General features: G+C 44.7%; 1 protein-coding gene across 1 annotated transcript; it reads right to left on the bottom strand.

The window, feature by feature from the left end:
- On the bottom strand, positions 1-27,083 carry Lemd1 (LEM domain containing 1). The gene is made up of 6 exons (XM_051204037.1): positions 26,989-27,083; positions 26,299-26,421; positions 23,207-23,277; positions 15,317-15,400; positions 1,601-1,677; positions 1-442 (listed from the first exon to the last, which is right to left on the bottom strand). Exons 1-6 carry the CDS (start codon positions 27,068-27,070, stop codon positions 235-237), a joined length of 645 nt encoding a protein of 214 aa, XP_051059994.1. The 5' UTR covers positions 27,071-27,083; the 3' UTR covers positions 1-234.

Raw genomic sequence — 27,083 nt, 5'->3', positions numbered from 1 at the left:
CCCAGGCAGTTCCCTTTACAGAAGAGCCTCTGATGTGTTAGCACCTTTAATGATGGCTTACTTGACTCACAGACCATCATGTACCTAGCTGCCTGGTTCTGCCCTTGCTCCTCCACCTAGCTGAACCCAGATACAGCCCAGGAGAGCCAGTGTAGGGCGGGGAGTCTTCAGGGCAGGGGTTAGGGGGGGCTGCCTGGCTGTAGCCCTGGCCCTTCTGCTTTGCTCCTAAAGGGTTTAACTCAAGAACGGCTTCTTTTCTATAGTTATGTAGACGAACAATACAATGATGAAAATGCCCAGGATGGCCAGCTTCAAGCTCCATGGGAAGCTGTTGCCAGGGCTCTGGCACAGAAGGCTGCTCTCCGGGTTCTGGGTCTCTTGGCAGAAGTCCTCTTTGGTGACACACCTGTGACCACTCCTCGGAATGGGTCTTGCAGCACACCTGAGGGGACATTTCAGAGGCTCCTAAGATTGTAATCAGCTGCTTCCTGATCACTTCTTAGGGAAATGTGTGCAACCTGGTGCCCCATGGGAGCAGCCCTAGACCCGCTGAAAACCTGTGCTAAGATCCAAATCTATCAACCCATGTCAGCCCAAGGGATGGCTCTCAATACAGCAGAGCATTTCCTTCCACTGCTAACGGCCTTTGAAACACTCAGTGCTGGCAAAGTCTGCCTCCAGGGACCTTGGGTCTCTGGTTCCCCAATGGGAAGCTTTACACGTGACACAGAGTCTTAACAGGCCCTGTCTTCCTGTCTGCACAGACCCAGCAACACCATTCCAAGTAGACATAAAAGTGTCTACCATCTTCCTTAAAAATCAGCACTAGGTTTAGCACTAGGTACCCGCCTGTGTAACCTTTGACCTGAAGTTCTGGCTAATCTAATCCTGCAAGACTAATTAATGTCTCCTCAGAAGTTAGAGAACGTTAACCAGGGAAGGCAGAAGGGTCAGAAGTTAAAAGTCATCCTTAGCTAAAGAGCAAACTCAAAGCAGCTGCAATACGTGTGACCATGTCTTAAACACCCCCACCCCCCAAAGAAAATAGTTATGGAATTTTCTAGAACATAATGAGGGTTGTTGTTTGGTTGAGCCATTGGTTGGCATTTGGACCCAGGACCTCACGCTCTCCCACCGAACTACACCTTAGACCCCACTTCTGGCTAATAAACTCACCTATAGTCTAGCTTTTATCAGAGCCATGTTCCTTTTAAAATTCTAGCTCTTATCCAGTTTCCAAAACACAGCCAGATGACTACAAAGGACAGACTTGGGGTCTGGTCTATGTTCCTTGAGACTTTTGATACCCTGTCAACACCCTCCCTCTTCCAACACCGGTTATTTTAATCACCAAATATGAATGATGAGATACAGACTTTGGCTTTGAAATTATGCCTTTCACAAGTCTGTCTTCTTTCTCAGCCGGCTCTCCTTAGGTTCAAAACCTTCACAGGCATCTGTATAATGAATCCCACCTCCCAATAATACCTATGTCTTCTTATGTTACCAAAGGTGTTACCTGAGGCTGGGCATGCAGTTCAGGGTAGAGCTCTTGGCTAGCATGCCCAAGGCCCTAGGACACAGTAATATCAGGCTTTACCTGCCTCCCTTTGTGGGCTTCTGGCTCAGGTAGTAGATGTCTAAGACTCTTCTTTTATTAGTAGAAGCCTCGGGTCTCTGATATAAAAAGAAAATACCAACAATAATTTATTTGCAATGTCCTGTAACTTGGTTTTTATGTCGGAAAAAAAATCAATCTGAAAACTGGCCCAAGTTTAAATATTTGAGTTTGTCTTTCCTGGGTGGCCACCAAAAGCGCCATTTTACTTCAGTGACTCACAGGACAGTAGACACCTGGGTGACTTGGTCACGTGGTGAAAACACCATTCTGTTACTGAGCATTAAATCCATTTCCTGTCTTTCCTCTTCTTTTCTAAATTGTGGCTTGGAATTTTGTTTTTTGTTTTTTTTTTTCTTCCACTTAAACAAATAAGCATGTCATTTCTATGTAAATAATTGAAAATATGTTGTCTGTAAACAAATGCTAGAAAAACAACGTAGGAAATGAACCATTTCTCTTTAAGAGATTTTGCATAACTTGGAACAACTAAGTTTTCTTTTTACAAAGACTTACTTTCATTTCTGTGTGTGTGTATGTCTGTCTGTCTGTCTTATGTGTACAGGGGCCCAGGGAGGCCTGAAGAGGGTGTCAGATCCCCTGGAGCTGGAGTTATAGGTGGTTGTGAGCTGCCAGACATAGGGTTCTGGGTACCAAACTCAGGTCCTCTGCAAGGGCAAGATGTGCTCTTAAACACGGAGCAATCTTTCCAGCCCCTGTCTTTGTTTTTTAACAAAAAAAAAAAAAAAAAAAAAAAACCTTTGGGGACTAGAGAGATGGCTCAGCACTTAGGAGCACTTAACATGTGTCCTGTAGCTCTAACCTAAAATATGTTATAGTATACTTAGCCTGTGTTCTGTGGTTCTAACCGACACAGGTTATAGTGTACTTAACTCGTGCTCTGTGGCCTTAACATACATACATTGTAGTGTACTTAACCAGAATTTTTATTTATCTACTCAGAAAACATTTGTTGTGAGTTTTTTGGGGGGCATAATTTTTTATTTTATTAATTTATTTTTTACATTCCCATCCCAGTTCCCCCTCTCTCCTCTCCTCCCGCCCCCCCTCCCTCCACCGCCTATCTCCTCCTTGGAGAGGGTAAGGCCTCCCCTAGGAAGTCTACTAAGTCTGTCCCATCATCTCATTGAGGCAGGACCAAGGCTCCTCCCCACCCCCACACTCCTGTGTCCAGGCTGGGCAAGGCGTCTCTCCATACAGAATGGGCTCCACTAAGTCAGTCTGTGCATTAGTGTTAGGTCTTGGATCCACTGCCAGTGGCCTCACATACCATCCCAGTCACACCATTGTCACCTATATTAAGGGAGTCTAGTTCCGTCTTATGCAAGTTTCCCATTTGTCAGGCCTGAGTCAGTGATCTCTCACTAGCTCGGGTCAGCTGATTCTGTGGGTTTCCCCATCATGATCTTGACTCCTTTGTTCATATTATCGCTCCTCCCTCACTTAGATTGTACTCCGGGAGTTTGGCCCATTGGTTAATTATGGATTTCTGCATCTGCTTCCATCTGTTTCTTGAAGAGGGTTCTAGCTTCTCTGGAGTTATGGATTGTAGGCTGGGTATCTTTTGTTTTATATCCACTTTGAGTGAGTACATACCATATTTTTCTTTCTGGTTTTGGATTACCTCATTAAGATGGTTTATTCTAGTCCTGTTCATTTGTCTGAGCATTTTAGGATGTCATTGTTTCTTACTGCTGAGTAGTACTCCATTATATAAATATACCACATTTCTTTATCCATCCTCCAGTTGAGGGGCATCTAGGCTGTTTCCAAGATCTGACTATTCAAATAATGTTGCTAAGAACATAGTTGAGCAAATGTCCTTGTGATGTGAGTGTTCCTCCTTTGTGTATATGCTCACCAGTGATGTTGCAGGGTCTTGAGGTAGGTTGATCCCTAATTTTCAGAGAGGTCACCATACTGATTTCCACAGCAGATGTACAAGTTTGCACTCCCACCAGCAATGGAGGAGTGTTTGTCTTTCTCCACATCCTCTCCAGCATAAGCTATCACGGTGTTTTTTATTTTAGCCAATCTGATCAGTGGTTTTGATTTGCATTTCCTTGATGACAAGATGTTGAGCATTTCCTTAAGTGTCTTTCCACCATTTGAGATTGCTCTATTGAGAAGTCTCTGTTTAGAACTGTAACCCATTTTTTAATTGGATTATTTGGTAGTTTGATTTCTAGTTTCTTGAGTTCTTTGTATATTTTGGCGATCAGCCCTCTGTCAGATGTGGGGGTTGGTGAATATCTTTTCCCATTCTGTAGGGAGCCGTTGACCGTGTTCTTTGCTTTACAGAAGCTTCTCAGTTTCAGGAGGTCCCATTTATTAATTGTTGCTCTGAGTGTCTGTGCTACTGGTGTTTCATTTAGGAAGTGGTCTCCTGTACCTATGTGTTCAAATGTATTTCCCACTTTCTCTTCTATGAGGTTCAATGTGGATGAATTTTATTGAGGTCTTTGTTCCATTTGGACTTGAGTTTTGTGTGTGGCACTAGATATGGATCCATTTGCATTGCTGTGCTGTTAAAAATATTTATTTCCTTATCTTCTTATTCATTTAACATGTGTATATACATTCCTGAGTATGTGAATACACACCATGCTTGTGCCTTGCCCAAGGAGGCCAGAAGGTGTTGGGTTCTCTGGAACGAGAGACAGTTGTGAACCACCATGTGGGTGCTTGGGACTGAACCCAGGTCCCCTGGAAGGGAAGGAAGTGTTCTTAAGCACTGAGCTAGCTCTCCTTTTGGTGTGTTGTGTTTTACTGACATGTCAGGAGGTCTGTGGCTACTGAGACCACACACTATCCAAACCACAGTCATGGAAGATCCTGTGTAAGCACGCCATTGGTTAGATCTTGGTCAGCTGGCTATCACGGCGCTATGTCCTGTTCCTCTTGTCCCCCTAGAGCCCTGGGACTTGAGAAAGAATAGGCTTCCCACCACCGGTGCGCTGTCTGATGTACAGGACAAACAACCAATCACTGACCAAAAAGGAGGGCTGGCTACCCCAACAGAACAATAACCCAAGGCAAACCAAGGGGACCGTAAGACCAGAGAGGCTGGGCATGGGTGTGTGGCACAGGGGACAACAAAGGGGACAGTGGCATCTAGAGGTTCCCAGGGCAAAGCACCTTGGTCTCTGAATACTGTCAGGATGCTCACCGGCACGTCTAAAGTGGTGACTGGACTGTCACAGACCCATCTGCAGTTCCAAGGGCTTTGGCCTGGTAGGGCCAGGTGTAACGGCTCCACCTGGTTGTGAGCATGGGAAGGCTGCAGTCTTCGGCCCCTCCCTCCTCTGTCCTTCAAAGAGGGTCTCTCAGCAGGGGCCCGGATGCAGGGTCTGCCGCTGTGCTTCCGTCTGCTCATGGGACTGCTGGTCCTCCCCCCCCCCCCACCTCCTAAACACCGGTTCTCAGGCACGGTTCTCAGGCACAGTTCTCCTGCAAGGTCCCCCACACACAGCCACGTGTGCCCAGCAAGAGCTATCTTGCGCTGTTCCCGCGGGTACTGGAAAATCTTTTTGTTGAGCAAATTCCATTTTTAAAAGCCTTTGACTTTTAGGAAGAATTTAAACACACAGGAAAGTAGACAATCGTGTAGCGAGCCTCCACACGCCCGCCCGTCGCACACCACTTTTTTCTTGAAGATAGAAATAGGAAGTTTAAATAAAGCACTACGGATAGAAGTCTACTGCAAAATAAAATTACAGGATTTCACGGCTCTCAGGCAATCAGATACTCCCTCCTTTTTCTTCCTGTCCTAAGTAGTTTTAGCTCGTTTATTCCTTTCCTTCCCTTCTTGTTGAGATGACAACTTGCAATGTTGTCCAGAATGGCTGGATCCCTGGAGTCAAGCCATCTGACAAGCCGGGACTGCAGATGTGGATCAGACACTAGTCTATCCCAGTTTTAGTTTGTTTTGAGACAGGGTCTCTCTCTGCAGCCATGGCTGTCCTGGAACTGACCATGGCCGCGAACTCACAGAGATCGTCCTGCCTCTACCTCCTGAGTGCTGGTCTACCTTATTTTTAAATAAATTGATTTGATATGTAGTACATATACACACACATATGTGTATCCCATTCACATATAGGGTTCTGGTGATGTAAAGGGTAGACTTTTTTTTCCAATATAGAGTAATTATAGCCTGTCCACTTGAATGTGTAGCATCAGAACCACGACTGAACTACCAACAATGTTGTAAAGACTATCTCAGCAGAAGGGTCGCCAGTATGTCCACTGGCAAACAGTAGGAAATCTTTCACACACAGCAATGTCAGCTGTCCACACACTACATCCTCATACAAATACGCCTAGAAGAAAAGAACAAAAACAAAACAAAACCGAGCTTTGTAACAGTTGGTGTCTGTAGCTGATTTATATTTCCTCCCCCCACCCCCAGACAGAGTTTCTCTGTGTAGCCCTGGCTGTTCTGGGACTCACTCAGTAGATCAGACTGCCCTGCAAACTCAAGAGTTCCGCCTGCCTCTGCTTTCTGAGTGCTGGGATTAAAGGTGTGCGCCACCATGCCCAACCTATCCATGCTTCTTTTCCCCCCATGGAATCAATAAGGCAATCAGAGCCCAGTGCTGGCCTGGGCGTGGTGGTACACACCTGGAATGGTAGCACACCGGAGGCTGAGGTAAGATGATCAAGTTCAAGACCAGACTGGACTACAGACAAAACTTTTTTTTCCCTTTCTTTCTTTCTTTCTGATTTATTTATTTATTTATTTATTTTTGACAACAGGGCCTCTTTATATAGCCCTGACTGTCCTGGGACTTGGTCTGAGTTCCAGGCTGGCCTAAAACTCACAGGTATCCACCTGCCTCTGTCTCTGAAGTGCGGGCCACCTCTCTTGCTGGAGACTTAGCAAAACAACCATAAAAGAGGTGCAGAGCAGGGGGAGTGTGTGGTCTCCTTTGCTTCTCTGCTCTACGCCCCTGAATTCGAGTCAGAGAATCCTGCTTATCAGGAGCCCAGCGCTGGCCATGGCTGTCATAGTAAATACAAGACATCAGAGACGCGCTGATAAAATAAGCCATGCATTCCCTCTGTGATACTAGCTGCATAAATAAACTCAATCTCAAGGCTAGCCTATGAGGAAGGGGCTTCCACCAGGCTTGCCCACACACAGAGGAGGAAACGGAAGCATGTCAGCAGCTTGCTCTGGCTACATAGCTGGTGAGGTCATGGTACTGGGAAGCAGCCTCAGCCACACAGCCAAGTCCTTGCTCAGCATTACTGTACCAGACAGTAAGACCGTGTAGCTCCATTAGGCAGTTGAAAACAGTATGTTCTGAACAGCTATTATCTTCGGGATTCGGTGTCCCTCCCTTCTCTTATTCCTTCTAAGATCCCAGGAAGTAATTATGGACACTGTTTTGTAGATGAAGAAATAGAAACCCAAGACGTTAAATGATTTGCCCTAACACAATCAATAAAGGGCCTAGTTAGATCTTAAAACTTGGTTTTCTTCTTTCTTTGTTTCTTGTTGTTGCTTCTGTGGCACTAAGGACGGAAGCTGTAGGCTCAACTGTGGCACTAAGGATGGAAGCCATAGCTTCGAGCATGCTGGGGAAAAACGTTCTGACTGAACTCAGCAGCCGCTCTGATGTTCACATCTTAAACCCAGATATTTTAAGGCTTCAAACCTTTGAAGGCTGTTTTTTTCTACTAGAAAATTTGTCATTGAAAACACATCAGAACATTTCTTTAAACTTTCCATTAATTAATAAGTTACCACATCATTATTTTCCAGTGGGAGCAATATTTACAGCTATTAGTTCTGTTCCTAGGCATTTCTGAAATTTCTGAGAAATAGTCTTTTTCTCGAGACTTTCCCTGGCGAACTTCTGGCTAATTCTGGCCTACTTCAAGGATGTCATGTTGACTCTGAAATTGGATTGTATATGAGACACTGAATCACCCGGTGTTATTTTCTAATTGCAAAACACTGGGTCGGCAGAATGAACAATAATCTATTCTCATTAAGTCTTTTGCCCCGAGGGAGTCACATTTGGGGCTGGAGAAATGGCTTGGTGATCATGAGTAGGAACTGTTCTACCAGAGGGCCTGAGTTTGACTGCCAGCACCCATGTCCCAGCTATCAGTAACTCCAGATCAAAGTCTCTAGCCTCCATGGGCTCCAAGTGCATGACCCCCCTCACCCCAAGACACACAATTAAAAATAAAAATAACTCTTAAAACTTACACTTGTTTTTTGTTTGTTTGTTTTCTTGAGGCAGGGTTTCTCTGTGTATCCCTGGCCATCCTGGAACTTGTGCTGTAGATCAGGCTGGCCTCGAACTCACAGATCTCCCTGTCTCTGCCTCCTGAGTGCTGGGTTTAAAGGTATGGGACACCATACCCAGATTATGCCTTGATGTTTTGAAAACTGGTCTAACTTAACTAAAGCCACCACTAATTGTCCACAGAGAAGCACAAGGTTGCATTTTCAAATGCTTTTTAGACCTTGGACGCAAAGCTAGTCAAAAAGTTCATGGGCTGACACCTCCAATCACAGAAGTGAAGAAAGGAGCTGGACAAATTTCTGCCCTTCCTTGTTCCTGTTTTTCCAGGGACTTCTTGCCCTTATGCTTGGTTTAAGCTGCTCTAGGGCTTGGACATGGCAGTTGCTCCAACTGAAACATGACACAGTTCCTAGCCACTCTAGTTCATCAGTGCTCTGTTATGTACATGGTTTATAAGTAGAACTGGACATTTACACAGATGGTGTAGCAAACCTGAAGTTATGAGCAGTTCTCAGGAGGAACAACAACAAAATGTCCTTCTGATTTACAGCACTTTAAAGTTAGGTTAATGGCGTGCAGTGGTGGTGCACGCCTTTAATCCAAGCACCCAGGAGGCAGAAGCAGGAGGATCTCTGTGAGTCTGAGGCCAGCCTGATCTACAAAGAGAGTTCCAGGACAGCCAGAGCTACATCGTGAGACCCTGTCTCAAAATTATTGGATTAATCCCAAATCCCTCATTCACTAAAGAGATTATAGCCAACGTTCTCATAATAACACCCCACTTCTACTCGGCCATTTTTACCTGAATCTTGTTAAAATTAAGTTTCACGAAGAAGCTGAAGCCACATTTACAATGGCAGCATTCAGGAGTTCAAAGCCAGGGTGGGCTACATAGCAAGGCTGACACCACCCAGGGACTTCTGAATTAAGGTAAAAGCTTTAACAGTAACTGCAGTGGCTCAGCATGAAATGCATCATGACGTCAGCATTCAAAGTGATTCTGACCAGGGCTGCTTTGGCTTGGCCAAAGCTGTCTCCTAAAACACATGAAAACTAATGCTCCCAGGTGAAATAGGATTATCAGGGCCAAGGAGAAAGTGCTCACCGCCCTGTTCCTGTTCAATATTGTAACAAAGAAGTCTCAGCCAGTGCAGTGCAACAAAGAGAAACAGAAATTCAAGGTGCAGAATTGAATTACAATCTAATTCTATAGATTCTACAGGGGGGGGGGGGTTACAATTACGGGGCTGGAGAGACATCTTAGCAGCTAAGAGCACTGGCTGCTCTTCCAGAGGGCCCAGGTTCGATTCCTACTGCCTACACAGAGGCTCGCAATTTCCTGTAAATCCAGTTCCAGGGAATCCAACGCCCTCTTCTGGTTTGTGCAGGCATCAAGAATGTATATGGTGCAAATATACACATGCAGGCTGCCTTAGTTAGGGTTTCTATTGCTCTGGTAAAACATCAGGACCAAAAGCAACTTGAGAAGGAAAGAGGTTATTTCAGTTTAAACTTCCAGATAACAGGCCATGGCTGAGGGAAGTCAGGGCAGGAACCTGAGAGTCAGGAGCTGATGCAGAGGCCACGGAAGGGGTATTGTTTAGTGGCTTGCTCCTCAAAGCTTGGTCAGAGCTTTCTTATCAATCCGGGGTCCACCAGCCCAACGATGATACTACCCACAATGGGCTGGGTCCTCCCCCATCAGTCACTAATTAAGAAAATGCTCTACAGGCTTGCCTACAGCCCTATCTTATGGAGACATTTTTCTCAACTGAGGGTTCCTCCTCTCAGATGACTCTAGCTTGCGTTAAAGCTGACATAAAGCTAGTCAGCATGCAGCCAAGCACTCACACACATTTAACAATGAGACAATATTTTAAAATTTTAAATTATCAACTCAGTTTCACTTCTCTGCACCAGCAAGGAGCAATTCAAAACTCTTTTTCAAAACCATTGTTCCCAGCAAGGCCTAGCGACACAAGGCTGTCACTTTATCTGTGTTGAAGTCAGGATGGAGTCAGGAGCGTAGGAAGGCCCAAGCCTGAGTCGGCAAGATGGCATGCTGAGCCAAGGCCCTTGCTGCCAAGCCTGAGGACACAGTTCAATCTCCACTACCCACACAGTCAGGGACAATCAACTCCCACCCACAACTTGTCCTCTGATCTTCACATACACATCCAAACATGCACACACATAAATTAATTAAATAAAAGCATGTTCAAAATTAAAGGAAATCCAAAACCTGCCGGGACTATAGAGAAAGATCAGTGCCAGCCTGGGTACCTCGATGAGACCCAGTCTCAAAATAAAATTGAAATGAGTGGGTCAAGGTAGCTCAGTTGGTAGAAATTTGCCTAGAATGCATGGAGCCCTGAGTTCGAATGCCTGTAATCCCAGCAACTCGGCGGATGGAAGCAGGCGGGTCAGAAGTTAACAGCCATCCTTGGCTACACATTGGGTTCAAGTCCAGCCTGGATTAAACAAGACCTTGCTGCCTCACAACAACAACAATAGTACTACAAAATAAATAAATATAAGATGCTGTTTTCAATAGCAACAAAAGATTAAAAGTTAACCTAGCAATACATAATAAATAAATCTTTTTAAAAAAGCAATCAAACAAACAAGTGCATCTATGGAAAATCGGCACGCGACCGGCACACTACAGATGGAAAGGGATGGACTGTTCCATGGTAGAGTATATGGATGTCTTGGCCAGGGACAGGCCACACCCCCAGACATTATACATGAAACAGGCACACAAACGTCTTTGTGGAGAAAGCCATTGGAAGGCAGACCACAAGAGCAGAGCACTGACAGGTCTATGAACTATGTCTTCGCCTCACATATTCAGAATAGCATGCTGGAGAAGTTGTAACCTTGGAAATGCCCACTAATGCAGCCCTCCAAAGAGCTCTCAGAAAAGTCATGAAGAGACAACCTAGTAAGAAAGAAAACATTCTGGTAGAAATTGCCCCACCTCAGGCAAATAGCCCATCAGTCCCTGGAACTTCATGCCTGTGTGTGAGACCTTCTACACATATGCACGTGTGTACACACACACACACCAGGTGTTCCCAGTGGTTAATCTGGACTTTTACCTGAATCTGGCAGCCCAGACACCTCAGAGTCAGAGAGGTATGCCAAGCAGAAGGTTTATATGAGATTCAGAGTCAGCCGGCTCAGCAGGAGAACTCCAATTTCCTAGCCTGGGCTCCAGAACCCTGTAAACACGGACTAAATAGCCACCGGCACTGAGATGGTACAGACCCTGCAATTACCTCAGCAGGGGTCTAAAGCAACCATCAAACCGTGCTTCACTGAACATGTCTGAGACAAATAGAAAAAGATTCTCTACAGAGAAACAGAATGTATGGAAAACAGCCAAGTGGGAATTTTGGAAATGAATTAAAAGAAAAGAAAGCCTCGCTGCATGAATCCGTGAATTCCAAGACAGAGAAATAGAAATCACCAGAGAACAGAGAGAGCAGACCAAGAAACATTAGCTGGGTCTCAGAGTCATGGGGAGCCTTAAGAAAATGCCTAATGCTGCCTCTTCAGAATCTCTGAAAGGAAAGGGTGGAGGGAGCCTGGAAGGAGGCGCAAATAAATAATGTCTGGAAGTGGCCCAGGCTTGATAAAAGAGGAATCAGAGCGGAAAGGCCTGGAGAAATCCAGTCAAGAAACACCACGTGACCTCTGAAGCCTTCTGCACCACAGGGGTCATGGAGAAAGTGAGGGGTAGACAGGGTGAGGAAGACTGTTTAAAGTCATATTCTGACCAAAAAAAAAAAAAAAAAAATCACACTATGTAAAGAGTTTTGACATCCCAACAAACACAAGAATAAAATCCCCTTTTAAGGAAGCTGCATGGTGGGGGCATGTGCCTTTAATCCCAGCACTTGGGAGGCAGTGGCAGGTAGATCTCAAGTTCAAGGCCAGCCTGGATGACACAGTAAATTGTAGGCCAGCCAGGACTACACAAAGAAATCCTGTCTCAAAAAACAAAACAAAACAAAAAAACCAAAAAAACAAAACCAACCAATCAAAACAAGAACTAAACAAACCAAGAAGATGAGTAAAGGATTTGGAAACTGAGGCAAGCAAGAAAGCAACAAAAATACACTCATTGTTGTTGGGAATCTCCATTCCTGTTCTCACACCCCCCCCCAATTCCAAACCCTGCCCAATTGTTTAGCTTCCACCCCTCTCCTCTCTCTCTCTCTCTCTCTCTCTCTCTCTCTCCAGACCCCTCCTTCAGCAAGCAGCAGCTCCTCCCCTTAAGATGCTCAGGGCCATGCCCGCAGGGTGTTAAAGACCCAGTCCCCGGACTTGCCCTGTGATTTCCTTCCTGCCTCCCCTGAGATCACCCAGGTGGGAGTTTGCTCTGCTTATTAAACCAGGTCTCATTAGTTCTGCTGGATGTGGCTTATTGCATCGGCAGAGAAACGAACTCACTAACGGGAATTTTCAAAATATCAAAATATCACTAGTCACAGGAGGAATTCAAAGCAATCGACCTCACCACTAGGGGCTGTGTGTGTGTGTGTGTGTGTGTGTGTGTGTGTGTGTAAATGAGGGAGATGTAGAGTGTTTACCTAGAATACATAAAGGCAAGTTCAATCCAAAACCAGGCAGAAGGCACACATCTGTAATCCCAGCACAGAGGGGTAGAGGTAGGAGGGTCAGCAGTTCAAGGCCATCCTCAGCTACACAGCCAGTAAAAGGCCAGACTTAGCTACTTGGAACTCTGTCTTTAAAAGCAAACAAACAAAAACAGAAAACAAGACAAGAAAAGAGGAGGGGGCTGGAGAGACGGCTAAGCAGTTAAGAGCACTAACTGCTATTCCAGAGGTCCTGAGTTCAATTCCCAGCACCATATATGGTGGCTCACAACCACCTGTAATGAGATCTGGTGCCCTCTTCTGACATGCAGGCAGACAAAAAAAAAAGTCACACACCAAAGGGTTCGATTTATATGAACCGTCCAGAAGGGGTACAGCCACTGAATCAGAGGGCAGGTGAGCAGCTGCAGCATGGTCAGTCGGGGAAGAGACTGGGGAATGCAGGCTTCACTGCACAAAGGAGTTTTATTTTAGACCAAGGTTCTGGTTCCACATTCTGAATGCACTAACCTCCTGTGAACTGTGCAACGGTAAGGCGGTGTTTGGGTTTCCTCACAATCAAATGTTACTGTTTGGGGGCTGGAGGGATGCTCAGTGGGTGTCTTGGCGGCTTTTCTATTGCTGTGATAAGGCAGCTTATAGAAGCATTTATTTGTGGCTCACTGTCTCAGAGGGTTAGAGTTCATGACCATCATAGTGAGAGGGAGCAAGGCAGCGGGCAGGCAGGCACTGGAGCAGTAGCCGAGAGCTACATCCTTATCTACAAGCACAAGACGAAGAGAAAGACTAGGAATGGCATGAGCTCTTGAAACCTCAAAACCTGTCCCCAGTGGCAAGCTTCCCCCACAACAAGGCCACACCCCCTGGTCCTTCCAAACAGTCTTGCTAAGGGGGAACAAGTATTCAAATACATGAACCTCGTTCAAGTCACCACAGTGGGTAAAGTGCTCGTCATGCAAGCATGAGGACCTGCATTCAAGTCCCCAACATACATGTAAGAAGGCATGGCTCATCTGTAACCCCAGCACCGCAGGGACAGAGACACAAGCAGGTCCCTGCAGCTCTGTGGCAGCTGCCGTAGCCAAATGGCAAGCTCCAGGTTCAATGAGACCCTGTACCAAAAAAAAAAAAAAAAAAAAAAAAAAGGCCTGGAACAATTGAGAAAGACCCTCAACATCAACCTCTGGCTGCCCGGTGCTTGTTTACCACCCCCCACCACTGTCTCCCCCCCCCACACCACAAATAAACAAACAATGGGCAAATCTGGGTGACAGCCACATAGGTGCTCTTTTGGGGAACTTTCTATAAATTGAAGTAATTTCAAAATGAAGCTTTTTTTGTTTTTGTTTTGAAGACTCTGACTGTCCTGGAACCGATTTTGAAGACCAGGCTGGCCTCGAACCCACAGAGATACAACTGCCTCTGCCTCTGGGTACTGGGATTAAGTTTTTTGCTGTCAGCACTTGGTGTAAAAACAGGTTGAAAAGAGTGAAAAGACAAACCAAAAATGAGCAAAAGGTATGTGCTATACCCAGCACTAACAAGCAGCTGGTAAGCACAATATCTAAATCACACCTATAAGCCAATAAGGCACACAATCTAATAGAAATGAGCAAACGACATAAACAGCCATCTCTTACATGGGGAAAAAAGTGACCAATTAATATGAGAAAAGAAGTCCAATCTTATTAGAAATAAGAGAAATCCAGTTACAATCATGAATAACACATCCCACCACCACACTTAAATCTAGCAGCCAGGTGGTGGTGGCACACGCCTTTAATCACAGCACCCAGGAAGCAGAGGCAGGTGGATCTCTGTGAGTTCTCCAGGCCATTCTTGTCTACAGAGGGAGTTCCAGGACAGCCAGGGCCACACAGAGAAACCCTGTCTCAAAACCTAAAACTAAGGTCAAATTAAATCTAGCAATGCTAAATTTTGATGATTTAGAACAGTGTTGTTGATTCATTTTGAGACAAGGCCTCACTATGTAGCCCTGGCTGTCCTCAAACAACATGCATGGACCAGGCCTTCTCTGCCTTCCAAGAGCTGGGGCTGAAGGGTGTGCTATCATCACACCGATTAACAGAATATGTGGATGGAGGGTTTCTTTTCAAACCATAATATGTTTTATAAACAAGTATCAAAAGTACTAGACTCAGCTTTTTTACTCTCCACTTAGGAAAATTCCAGAAATTCATTTTCATAGATTAGTTGCTTCGACCTTGGTGTGTGATTGGAAGGGTCCACCAACTAGAGGAATCAATCATCAGAAAGAGGCCTTTGCTACCCAAGTCTTCTTTCAATACCTAAATGTAGACACCAGGGGGAGCACTTTCATCACTAAGGACACCTTTCCTCCTTGGTCACTTAGAACTGGATAGAAATTGGGAATAGAAATTTTATTTCCAGTTTTTCTTCTAGCTTCCTCTGTGTTCTTGGGTGTGTCATCTTCTTCCTGTACATTTCTCTAAAGAGAGCCAAGAAGCTTTTCATGGAGGAAATTCCACAATCAATAGTTATCTTCAATAAATCACACCTGGGCCCCGGAGTTAGGAGGAATGGTGTCCAGTGCCCATGGAGCTGCTGTCCTGAGTGCCCTATGGGAAGGGCACCAGGGAATCCCTTCTGATAAAATGAAGATAGATGTATGCTCTTGGAAAGGAAATGACAGTAAAGTCAGTATGGCTATAGTCCTAGAAGGAAGGGACAGGAAAGACACCCTAAGTCATGTGTTCCTAATAGTAGAGGACACTACTATTCAGTTTTAGGAACATAGATAGGTTTACCTTAATTAGCATCTTCCAGGATTTACAACCAGAGTTTGACTTTCCCGTGTTTGCCTGCTGCCATTTCAGTTCATTGACTGGTTTCTTTTACATAGAAAGGAATCAACAGGTTAGTGGGAAACTCACATAAAATCCCATTCCTGGAAAGCCGGTGTTTTTAAGGTAGGATGTTGAGGCTAAATTGCATTCCTTGCCAAGATGGCAGCTAGCTGCCATTAGCATATGTCAAGGGTGAGAAGAGAAGGCTTATTAAGTAGTTATAGAATATGCAATTTACACTTCACTTGAACCCAGCTAGAGTATACAGCTCCTATCGGGAATAAGAATGTTTTTCAGTTAATTAACAAACTATTACAGTGATGTTTAACATCGGTCTTCTAGAACACGCTACTTGATCCACACACTTAATTGAGGCCATTTACCACACATTCCCTTGTCTCACTGGGCCTTCTGACAGGAACATTTAACCCTGCACATGCTAATTGTAGGCCCACAAGGTATCTTATAAGGCAAAATAGACATTAAGACACAGAGAATTAAAATCCTATTGAAGTGTTAACATTTTTATATTGGCGTAACCTGGAAGATTTTTTTCCTCCCCTGGTTTCCCATGTGCCCTCTACACGGAGGGAGTAGACAGAGACACAGGAATGTGAGCAAAAGGACGGAACAGCAAGGCTGGGGGGAGGGTCCTGAGTGCCTGGGGAACTAGGTGTGGCGCACTCTGGAACCAAGGCCTGGGGAACTAGGTGTGGCGCACTCTGGAACCAAGGCAGGGCGGTGAGGGGAGGAGGGGAGGACCTCAGAGAGTGCTAGCATGAGCAGAGGTCAAGAAGGCAGCGAGCACAGCGCACAGCGAGGGAGTTATGCAGAGGAGGCAGCCACTGTGACCAGGAAGACACTTTACATAGGAAAAAAAATAGAAAATTGAGCAAAAATACGAGTATACGACCAGACAACTAGATGTGAGAGGTGTTTCTGGAATGACAGTAGACCAGAAAGCAAAGGGATGCTGTTGAGACAATAGTAAAAGCCTGGTAGGGTCTGTGCACTGGGAGGTGGGGTTGGCCCTAGGTGGATCTCCGGAGTGTCATAGGGGGGTTCCTTTGCGGTCACCAGATTGCCTACCCAAGGGCTGGAGGCTTCATGTCTACAGTTGGTTCTCAAGAGAGTTCAGAGACACAACCCAACACACAGCAAAAATGGTACTTAGTAACAACTGCAGCTCCAAAAGTGATACATAGTAACAACACAGTTCTTTATACTACTCTGTAACAACTCTGTAGCTGTAACATTATTACAAAGTAACAATTGTAAAGTGTTCAAAGAAATGGAAAAGGATGTAGTTACAAGATTAAGGCATTTGAACACCAGGGGGCACATAAGCCTTTTTTGGTTGTTCTTTTTTTTTTTTTTTTTTTTTTTTTGAGTCAGTGTCTTATTATGTAGCTTAGGCTAGCCTTGAATTTGGAGTGCTTCTGACTCAAGCTCTTAAGTGGTAGGTTCTGGGACAAAAGAAAACCAAATATCTAGGGACTTTTGTCAAAACTCTGTTATCTTCTCAAAATTCTACTTCTCTCCATACTTTTTTTTCTGTCTCTATGGAACCTTTTTTTGAATGCATATCTATCAAAAATTTAAACTTTCCATTTTGATATTAGTAATGTTTAAGTTTTGACAGTGAACAAGAAATTTTCTTAACATCAATCTCTAAGGTCTCCAGGAAGAGGATGGGGCCCCACAACAATGATTCTACCTGGTTCATAATAATGCCATCGAGCTGATAAATACCACTCAAGGATCAGCTTTGGACTAAAAGACAATTTCAAATTGCCCAGCTGAGATGGTCCACCTTCTTACAACACTGTAGCCAGAACTTCAGATAAACCTTACACAGAAACTGGCTACAAATGTTACAGCTCTTCCTCTTGAGCCTTTTTTTTTTTTTTTTTTTTTTTTTTTTTGAGACAGGGTTTTTCTGTGTAGCTTTGGAACCTATCCTGGCACTGAACTCACAGAGATCCGCTTGCCTCTGCCACCCCGAGTGCTGGGATTAAAGGTTCAGGCCACCACTGGTCTGTTCCTCTTGAGTCTTAACCATTGTTTTAGGTTTTTTGCTTGTTTTGTTTTTTTGTTTTGTTTTGTTTTTACAGGATCCCACTGAGATATTGTTTCCCCAAAAACAGTTGGGAAAACAAATGCTGTCCCCTCTTCCCAACAACTGAGAAGGATGGCTTTGGTTTTTCTCAGGGCTGGTTATAATTTATTATAGGGTTAGGGGCATAATGTTATTTGCCCCTATATATACCAAACAACATTTATATACCAAATGTTGTTTGGTACATAAAAAAGGGGGACTAGATAGATAACAAGGTAGATTAGTGTATCTACTTGTAAACTATTTTAGCAACTATTATTTATAGACAATTTACATTGTTATAGACTTGTATATTGATACATATGTAAAATTATTTTTAAATTTCTAAGATAATTTGCATATTGATACAAATTCAAAGTTATATTTGTTATATTGTATATGTTTCTATTTCTGTTTACAATGTTTTTGAACACAAATGTAAGATTATTTTTGTCATGCTGTATATATGTATGTCTCTGTATTTGCTTTAGATATTAGTATATTGATACAATTTAAGGATGTTTTTGTCATATTGAATTATACCTCTGATCATATATTATTACAATTTTGAGGTCATTGTCCTCATGCTGCACATCTGTTTAAAGACTTTATTTTTATAATGGGAAACTTTAGTCTGTAATTTATATCGGTTATAGTGACCTGTGTTTGTCATACTCATAGTATGACATATGCACAGACATGTACTCCGAATAGATAGGCTATCTTTAAACACTTCGGAGACCTACAGAATAAAGCATTTAAATGCTTCAATAATTTAGAGTTCTGTTGACATGAAACACAGCTGCTCCTGGCAGCACCAAGCCATTTCTGAGACATTCCACATGGAACTTTTCTTCTTGGCATAACTGGCCTTTTGGGCAAAGAACTGCCCTTACCTCAATTGCTGACAGTGTGCATGCTGCCCAAACTGGATAAGCAGCAGGATGTAAGGAAAAGTGACTGCTGAGTCTTGCCAAGACAGGTTAGGATAGTCTTGCTAATTTCCCTTCTTCTGAAAATGGCCTGTCAGATATTCTAAGCCTACAACCAAAGTTGGTTGCCCCAACATTGCTAAGAGACTTTGGGTGACTGTCCAGGTAGCCAGCTGTTTCTGTCTTTTTTTTTTTTTTTTTTTTTTTTTTTTTTTACACCTTTGGGGAATGGCTTTCTTGCACTTCCTGCTTACTTGGATAATATTATTTTCCTTCTCAGGTCTTTAATGGGGTTGAAGACTAGGTAGTCACAGTTACTATCCTCTCATATCTTAGTTGAGACATTTTAGGTACAAGACTTTGACTCCTCAGGACAGGACAGCTATTGGAATAATCTCTGCTATTTACCTATTACCCACAGCCTGAACATTTTTTAGTATGTGTTTGTGTTTCTTGCTTGATGTTTATAGTTCTATTTTTGTGTGTGTTATTATCCTTCCTTTCTCTTGGACAATACTTGATGTTTGTTCTTAATATACATAGTTTTGTATTAGGTTTAGAACCTTATTTAGACAAAAGGGGGAAGTATGGGAATTCGTTAGCCAATAGTTTTGGGGTACCAGACTTAGGGAGTGGCTTCTGTGTACAGATGTGATCTCTTATAAGGAAGAATGATTTCTCTCACTCTCCTGGGAGGTTGGAGCAGAAGCAAGCCTTGTGGTTGTTCACATCTCCCCTGGGTGGGAAGGCTGGACATGGCAGCTGGACCCACAGTGGCCTCCATCTTGCCCTGTATTCACGAGTCTGTTGAATTCCCACAATAGAGACTTTTGTAAATTCTCTAATTAGTAGGGTTTTTGGTGTGTGCCACCATGCCTTGCTTATATACACTAGACTTTTCTGTCTGGCTCCCTTGCATACAGAAAGCAGTCTTTAATCATGCCTGATTATTTACTTATATAAATATTCCTCTAGGCACTTTGATAAGTCATATTCTGCAGCATTCTGAGCTCCGTGCTGAAGATCTTATTTCCCTTAACTTATTTTTTTTTCCACTGTGTTATTGTGTATTGAAGCTAATTAAATAGTGTGCTTTTTATAGACCAATCCTGCTAACAAAAACAATAGCCTTCATTTGTAGCTAAGTATCTTTTATTAGATGGCATAACTACTCTGCTACAAGCTATACCCCCAGTCGGATTTATATGCTTGAACTCCACCTCCACAAGGCATTACAAGGCAGAAATCATTATTAGCCTACTTACAGGTGGTGAGCTCACACACAACAGGGCTGGGGGTTTAGCCAAGTGAGTGGCAGAGCTGAGGTTGAGCCCTGGCAGTCTGTCTCTAGTGCCCATAGTTTTTTATATGACTTTTTTGCATCTAGAGCACATTTTAAAGTTTATTCAGAGCTGGGCATGGTGGCAAACACCCTTAATCCCAGCACTTCAGGCAAAGGCAAGTGGATCTCTGTGAATTCAAGGCCAGCCTAATCCACACAGCTAATTCCAGTCAACCAGGGCCGTATAGTGAGATGCTGTCTCAAAAACAAAAAGGTTTCTTCAGCATAGAAACTTTGCCTCTCTTGCTGGGCAATGGTAGCACACTCCTTTAATCCCAGCACTCGGGAGGATCTCTGTGAGTTCGAGGACAGCCTGGCTTACAGAGTAAGTTCCAGGACAGCTAAGACTGTTACACAGGGAAAACCTGTCTTGAAAAAAAAAATGCAACTTTCTCTCTCTCTCTCTCCTCTCTCCCCTCTCTTCCCTTCCCGTATTCCCTTTCATTCCCCCAATAAACTTCCTACACAAAAAAGAACACAACACACCCTTGTATCATTAAACAAATGTTCTACAGCATAAACAAATGTAACACATCTTAAATTAATATTCCACAAGGCCCTACCGGTTTGCCCCTGCCCTTGGCTTTTGGCTACAGCATCCCTCTCGAGGTGAGGTGTACACACATAAGTCCTTGGAACTACCTCCAGGTGACCATGTAAGACTCCGCCTTACTCTCCTGACTAGTACCCAAATTCTCTCTTCATCCTGTTTGGGGTGATGAATCACACAGGCAGGCACCTTTCTCACATCCCACCCTATACAAGCTGCCAGTGAAGCCTGTTAGCTCTGTCACAGTCAACCATAAACCCTTCTGAAGGAGGAGACAGGGAGCCCGAGTTGCACATGCAAACCTAGCTCTCACCCCAGCACTAGAAAGATGTCTGGTTCCTGTCTGATGAAAGGGCTACCAACTTCTACACGGGGACCTTGCTCGCTGGTCTTCTTTGCTAGACATGTGCTTTATCACTGGACTGCGCCCTAGCCCTGATCTGGCTTTCTGGGTCATCTTAATGGCCAAATCTGCAGGCTATGTAAGTGGTTTGACGAAATATATGTTCACTATGTTTTAAGCAGGCCGTTGCAACTGTCATAATCCAAATCTCAAGATGGCTGTACTTCACTGGGGACCTACTAAAATGAAAGGACAAACCATCCCTTATTATGCACTGACAAGATTATTTGGTGAAGACCACTGCTCCAAATAATTCATACAAGAACCCCTAAATGCGTGTTTGCATTTACTTCCAGATATAAAGTGGGGCAGATGTCATGGAGGCCTTCTGAAGCATCAAAACAGCTTACATAAATCCTTCCCATGAAAAGATTCTGTGCCATCATCAACTTTCCATTTAATTCTATTTCCAGTTGAAAATATCGATGCGGCTTTGTCTCGGGTTTATGTAAAGCAAAGACCACAGGCCGCTGTTTGCTCTCTTAGGTGTTTCAAGTAAGAAGGTGGCTTTTTCCACCGTAACCATCTTTGTAAGACCTAGACAAAAGGGTTTTCTCAGGAACTGGGGTTTTAGTGAATAGAAAAGGTTCCTTTAGTGAGCCATTTAGTAGACTTTTTAAAAACCCTTTCAGAAAATGCTACGCTCGCTCAGAATCACTTCTTCAAATCGGAACTGTTTCTGAATGGGAGGCTGCCGCTCCAGCCCTGATTACCCGGGGTTTCTTTTCATGCATTTAAATTCTGCAGGTAGTTTAAATCCCAGAATCCAATTGCAACTAACCTATTTGTTGCTAAAACTGTGTGATAGGCTTGGTGAGTACATTTTAGGCTCCTGTCAGGTGCAAGACCCTGTGAGGGCTCAGCTAATGAATGGGATAGAGTGTCATTTCAAAGGGATTCACACGAGTGGCCTCTGAAGCAGCTCTTACAAAATCACAGGATCTTAACAGGGAGAAAAAGAGCAGGGTATGAGAAGAATGGCAAGGACCCCAGCTTCAAGGACCAGCTGGCGTGGAGATGCTGTAGGGAACACACCAGGTGCATCCCCTGGGTGAGGAGGGATAAAAGCGACAGGAAGTACCTCAGTGTCTCTGAGGGGCAGAACAGGTAAGTGGGGTTACTAAGCCTCTGATGGTAGATCTACACTGGAACTGGGGGAAGTCAGGGGCAGAACCCGCTTTGAGAGATTTCACAATTGTTCAAATAAACTGGTAACAATACAGGTGGAGGTTAGGGTAGTGGTAAGAAGAGGATTTCTTTTCAGTGGGGTGGAGGCCTGGGGTGGAACCCAGGGCTTGTATATTCTAGTCAGTGTTTACTGCTGAGTTGCATGGGCAATCCCAGGTTTCTTGCTTGGCTGGCTGGCTGGCTGGCTGGCTGGCTGGCTGGCTGGTTGGTATTTTTTGAGATAGGGTCTTGCCATGTAGCCCAGGCTAGCTCACTGTTCTCCCATTTCGGTTTCCTGTGTGCTGATAGCAAAGATAGGAAACATCTGGCCCTGAACTCTTAAGCCTGGGCAGTGATGACGAGCAGTAAGCAGAGACCTCCTGTGCAGCTGGATAGGAGTGGGAATGTGTTTGCTCCTCACATCTATCCTGTACAGTAGCAGGGGAGTGGTCATGTGGCCAGGTACGAAGACATCCCTCCAACCTGCAAAATATTCATGATTGTGAGGGATTGCTTGTTGACTGGGCACAGGGAGGAAGGAAGTTTAGAGACTGTATAAACCCTGCCTGTCACAGGCCCGTGCCTGAGAAGGTCTTGGAGGAGTTATCACAGGAGCAGGTGTCAAGGGAAGCCCAAAAGGTAGGAAAGGGCCAGAGCTGAAGACCTCAAGCATGACATCTAGAGAGCAAGCTGATAGGAAGGAACCCTCAGAGTGGCGAGGCTGAGAAGCAGAGGAACCTGGCAGCCCTTGAAATAGTTAGGGACAAAGAGCATCAGAAGAAGCAAATGCGAGAATTCCTCAGGGAATGCTGTTCTATGCCACGCTAGATGCTGATGGCCTGCCTTCTCATGACAAACCCCAGGCAGGCAGGATCTGTTGGATGCAGCTAACTGGTTTCCCCAAAGTGTGCCCAAGCCGACGGTGGCCAGGGCCCCTAAACCAGCCAGGTCTCTCCTGAGGGACCACACACACACACACACACACACACACACACACACACACACACACACACGCTTGACCTCCAGCCACATCCCAACATCTGGCTGTCCAAGAGAGGAGACTAGAGACTCATTTATCCTGTGCTCACAGTGGACCTAGAACCCAGTTCTGTTCATAAATGTTGAGGGAACAGTGTGAGGCTTGAAGGGTAGGACCCGTGTGACTACGGGGCAACAGAAACAATGATACTCTGGGTTTTGGCTAGAACACAAATATCATTTCAAAAGGCAAGATTTTTTCACTAAGAGATCAGCTTTAGACTAGGACCTCAGGACTCTTAACAAATTAGAGTGGACGACTTCATATCTGAAAAGGCAAATTCTACACATATGTAGAAGTGTTCACGCATTAGTACATACTTTTTTGCATTCTTTGACTTTGTCCTTTGAGAATTTGATATTTCCTTTCAAAACGATATTTACTGCTGGATCTGGGGATACAAACAGAGAAAATAGGCCATGCGAACATACAGGATAGCAGAAGAAATAAACACTGCTTTTTATTTTGTTTCTCAGCCACAGTGTGCATTCATGAGGGGAAGAAATTCACAGTGCCCTCCCTTCCTTTATGGAGAAAAGAGTCTTCCTCCAGAGCTGCAGGAGCTGAGGGAAACTCAGGCCTCCTGGGGGACTCTGCTGGCTGTCCTGTTTGCATGCCTCTGAGAGACATAAGCTAGCAGGCTGCTCTCTGGGCAGCTGTTTTCAGTCTAGCATATTCACTGCAAACCAGCTGTGAGCCTTGTGTGTCCCTGAATGCCAGGAGAGGAAGGACTTTCTGCCTCCTATCTAAAACAGCACCCTGAAGAAGAGGAAGCCAGTGGCTTTCTGAGTAGTGGGACAGCCAGCAGCAGAAAGCAGCCCATAAGGACACTGGGGGATGTAAAGGAGGGTGCCATGCTGACGTGCACTCAGCCGTGCGATTCACAGAGGCATTTTATTTTTCATTTGCTGTTTTGAAGCAGGATTACACCATTTATTCCAGGCTCCGAGTCCCTGCTGAGGCCCGCCTGTCTCGGCCTCCACAGAGATAGGGTTACAGACGTGCTCCTGCAGATCAGGGTAATGAATACGTATCAAGCGAGACATCTAACAAGCTTGAGAAGAGGTTGGTGGCCATTACACACCTGTAATCCCATCAGTAGTGAGGCTGAGGCAGGAGGATCACTGCAAGCCCAAAATCATCCTGGTCGATATAGTGAGTTCCAGACCTTGGGCTACTACACAGTCAAATCCAGTCTCCCATCTGCCCCCTCAGAAAAACAAAAGAGGCCGAAGAATTAAAGCTAAGTCCACCCACTGATCAAGACAATGGGTGAAAATAAGAAGAATCCTGTCATTGCTGTCCTACCCCTCACCCCAGCAGGCACTTTTGTGACCTAGGTCCAAGCTGAGACAGATGTAGGATCATTTCCTACATAAACTCAAATTCATTCCAATGGCACTGGGAAGCTTCTGGTGACAAACTTGACCTTAAAAACACAATTCGGGCCTTCTGTGGGGGATAGTTTTGTGATTGGAGCAAGCATTGGTGGCTGACAACCCGGGACTTCATGACAAGTAGAATCTCCCTCCCACCTGGAATCTGACATCTGGTAGACCCAGCTGAAAATAGTCAAGCTCGCCAAAGGAATGCAAGTTTCTTCAGTCCCAGCAGAAACTCACATGTCCTGGGAACTGCAGGGGTAGGGGGAAGGGGGCCCCTGGCTTGAACTAGCTTGAGCTGGCCATAGCTTTGACTTCATGGGCAGCCCTTAACAGTTTCTATGGATGAACTAGCTCCCTCAGCTTCTTCTGAGGGCAGGAATCAGAGAAGACCCCAGTCTGAGACAGCTACTTTTCCTACTGTTACTTGTACCCTGGCCTACCTACTGGCCAGTGGGGTCTATCCCTAAATCCCATGGTCTTTTCCAAATGAGCTGGCTGTGCCTATTGAAGAAATCTGTGTCCATCCAATGTCAACATTTTTTTTTTTCCAGAGAGCACTTGCACTATTTAATTTGAGCTGATAGTAAGTAGGGAAAATTATCCTTTTGTATAGATCACACATGCTCCAAAATGCAATCTGTTCATCAAGTATAGGCCATCAGGTAAAAAGCACAATTTTAAAGGGCAGTCCTGAGTTCAAGTCCCAGCTCTGTCACTGTGTGTGTGTGTGTGTGTGTGTGTGTGTGTGTGTGTGTGTATGTGTACACATGTCTGTGAGTCCAGGTGGTTCTTAGGGCCTTGCACACCTGAGGCAAGTGCCCTACATTGAGCTATACCTCCAACACAGGTAGTTCTGGCTTTTTTTTTTTTTTTTTATCCTAACCCTATACATTGAATTCTTGCTATGTGAGGCTAGACAGAGAGTGGTGGTCAATCTAGGTAGTCTGGCTCTTCGTGTCATATCCAATCTATGTTCATCTCCTAGGGCCACTCCTCAGTGATACGATTTGGGGCTGGTCTCTTGTCTTAGTCACTGTTCTATTGCTGGTAGGACATGATGACATGCAGACGGACATGTTGCTGGAGAAGGAGCTGAGAGTTCTATATCTTAACCTTCAGGCAACAGGAAGTAAACTGTATCACTAGACATAGCCTGAGCATAGGAGACCTCAAAGCCCACCCCTACAGTGACACACTTCCTCAACAAGGCCATACCTTCTAATAGTGCCACATCCTTGGGAACCACTTATTTCCAAACCACCACATCACTCTAGCTTTCTGACTTTGGCTAAGTGTTGTGAGGATTAAAAGGCTTGATGTATATCCTGTCCAAAAGACATGGGTGGCCACATTAGGAGCTGTTTCCCTGGGCTCACAGGGGACTCCTAGGAAATGTTTGCGGGATATATAATGGGGACCTCCAAGGCCATCCTCTGAGAAACCTGGAGACAGAAACTACTGTGGGCGTTTGATTTATGCTACATTACATAGTGTGCTTCCTGAGGCCGAGGCCACTGGAGGCAAAGGAAAGGGATTCCAGGGACCACAGCTTCCTACCCACGCACTCAGTCTCCAAAACTACTGTCAGCAGTTTGTATGTGAGAAGTTCAGAGAAGTACAAGCTGATCCGTTCTTCTTTTGGGGCATGAAATCACCTAATCCAAAGAAAATCATAGTGAAACGTATCAGTTTCAGACCTCCCAGGAGGCTGGAACCCTGCCTATAGGAGCTGAGTTTAAGGGATCCACACACAAAAGCCGAGTCTAGTTAGGTAAAGGATGAGCACACTGGTTAGTCCTGCCCCCAACATCTCATCCAGCCGTGTCTTCCCTGTGAAAACACACTGCTGTTCAGATTCTTCTGCAGCCCGGGGAGGGGGGGGCTTATTTTGTAGGCTCTGTGCAAAAAAGAGGCCACACAGCTATTTCACAGGTCAGCATGCACACCGTTTACAGTGCGTAAGCCATGCTGGACAGGGCATTAATAAATGTGAAGCTGCCATCTGGCAGCACTGCAGACAATGGTACCTTCGTTGTCATCGCTGTCCTCAGGTCCATGCAGCTTTTGAAGTCTCTTCGTGACAGGCAGTTCACAGGGAGGTGAGACCAACAATTGCACTAACTTTTTTTCATACATTTTTCTTGTGGAAGCTGAGAAACAACATGGAGAGTTAAATTATTCCTTGTTGTCTACACAGGGTTCAGAAGTCATTTTGTAACACGGACCTTTTCTTCTAGGACCTTACGTTACTGTCTAATTATGGCTTTTTAACAGTGAGGCGGACCCCACGGCTACCCAGATCACTCTTACTATTATAGGATCAGGGGATGCCTACAGATTATCAATAACCAGGTCCTGGATACATCTGAGAGCAAGTGGGACATGGTTGTCTATGACAATAGAGATAATGAAAACATAGGGCACATCCAAAAAGTCAAGATGACCAATGTAATAATTGGGTTTTCAGCGTTGAAACAAAATAAGACAACAAAACAAACAAAAATACCCATCTCCCTCCCAATCTGTAAGGATGGGGGTGGGGAGGATGGAGGGGGTGTCTTTTACATCTTCCCTCCATATGGCTTCTGTTTTCCTCTTTATATTTTTAGTGGCTTTTACTGCATATGTTCCTTCTACCTGTACTGCTCTGATTTGAACTTTGGAAGTAGTTTGTAAGCAACAAATGGACACCCCCTAATATTTAACTGTGAACATACGTATTATTGGGCCAGGTGCAAATCCAAGCTTCTTAAGGTGCTTGCGCAATTCATTGTCACTCAGACACTGCACATCGACCATACTGATAGAAATG

The sequence above is a fragment of the Phodopus roborovskii genome, unplaced genomic scaffold (assembly GCF_943737965.1).
Source record: "Phodopus roborovskii unplaced genomic scaffold, PHOROB, whole genome shotgun sequence".
In the NCBI taxonomy this organism is placed as follows: domain Eukaryota; kingdom Metazoa; phylum Chordata; class Mammalia; order Rodentia; family Cricetidae; genus Phodopus; species Phodopus roborovskii.
This window is presented reverse-complemented; position numbering and strand designations above follow the sequence as displayed.

What these genes read in the sequence shown, in the direction of transcription:
- Lemd1 (XM_051204037.1), bottom strand. Translation starts at nt 27,070, where the DNA reads ATGGTCGATGTGCAGTGTCTGAGTGACAATGAATTGCGCAAGCACCTT. An exon ending in GGACAGCGATGACAACGAAG is followed by an intron (nt 23,278 to 26,298) that starts GTACCATTGTCT and finishes TTGTATCCCCAG; the next exon opens with ATCCAGCAGTAAATATCGTT. An exon ending in AAGCCCACAAAGGGAGGCAG is followed by an intron (nt 443 to 1,600) that starts GTAAAGCCTGAT and finishes ATGTCCCCTCAG; the next exon opens with GTGTGCTGCAAGACCCATTC.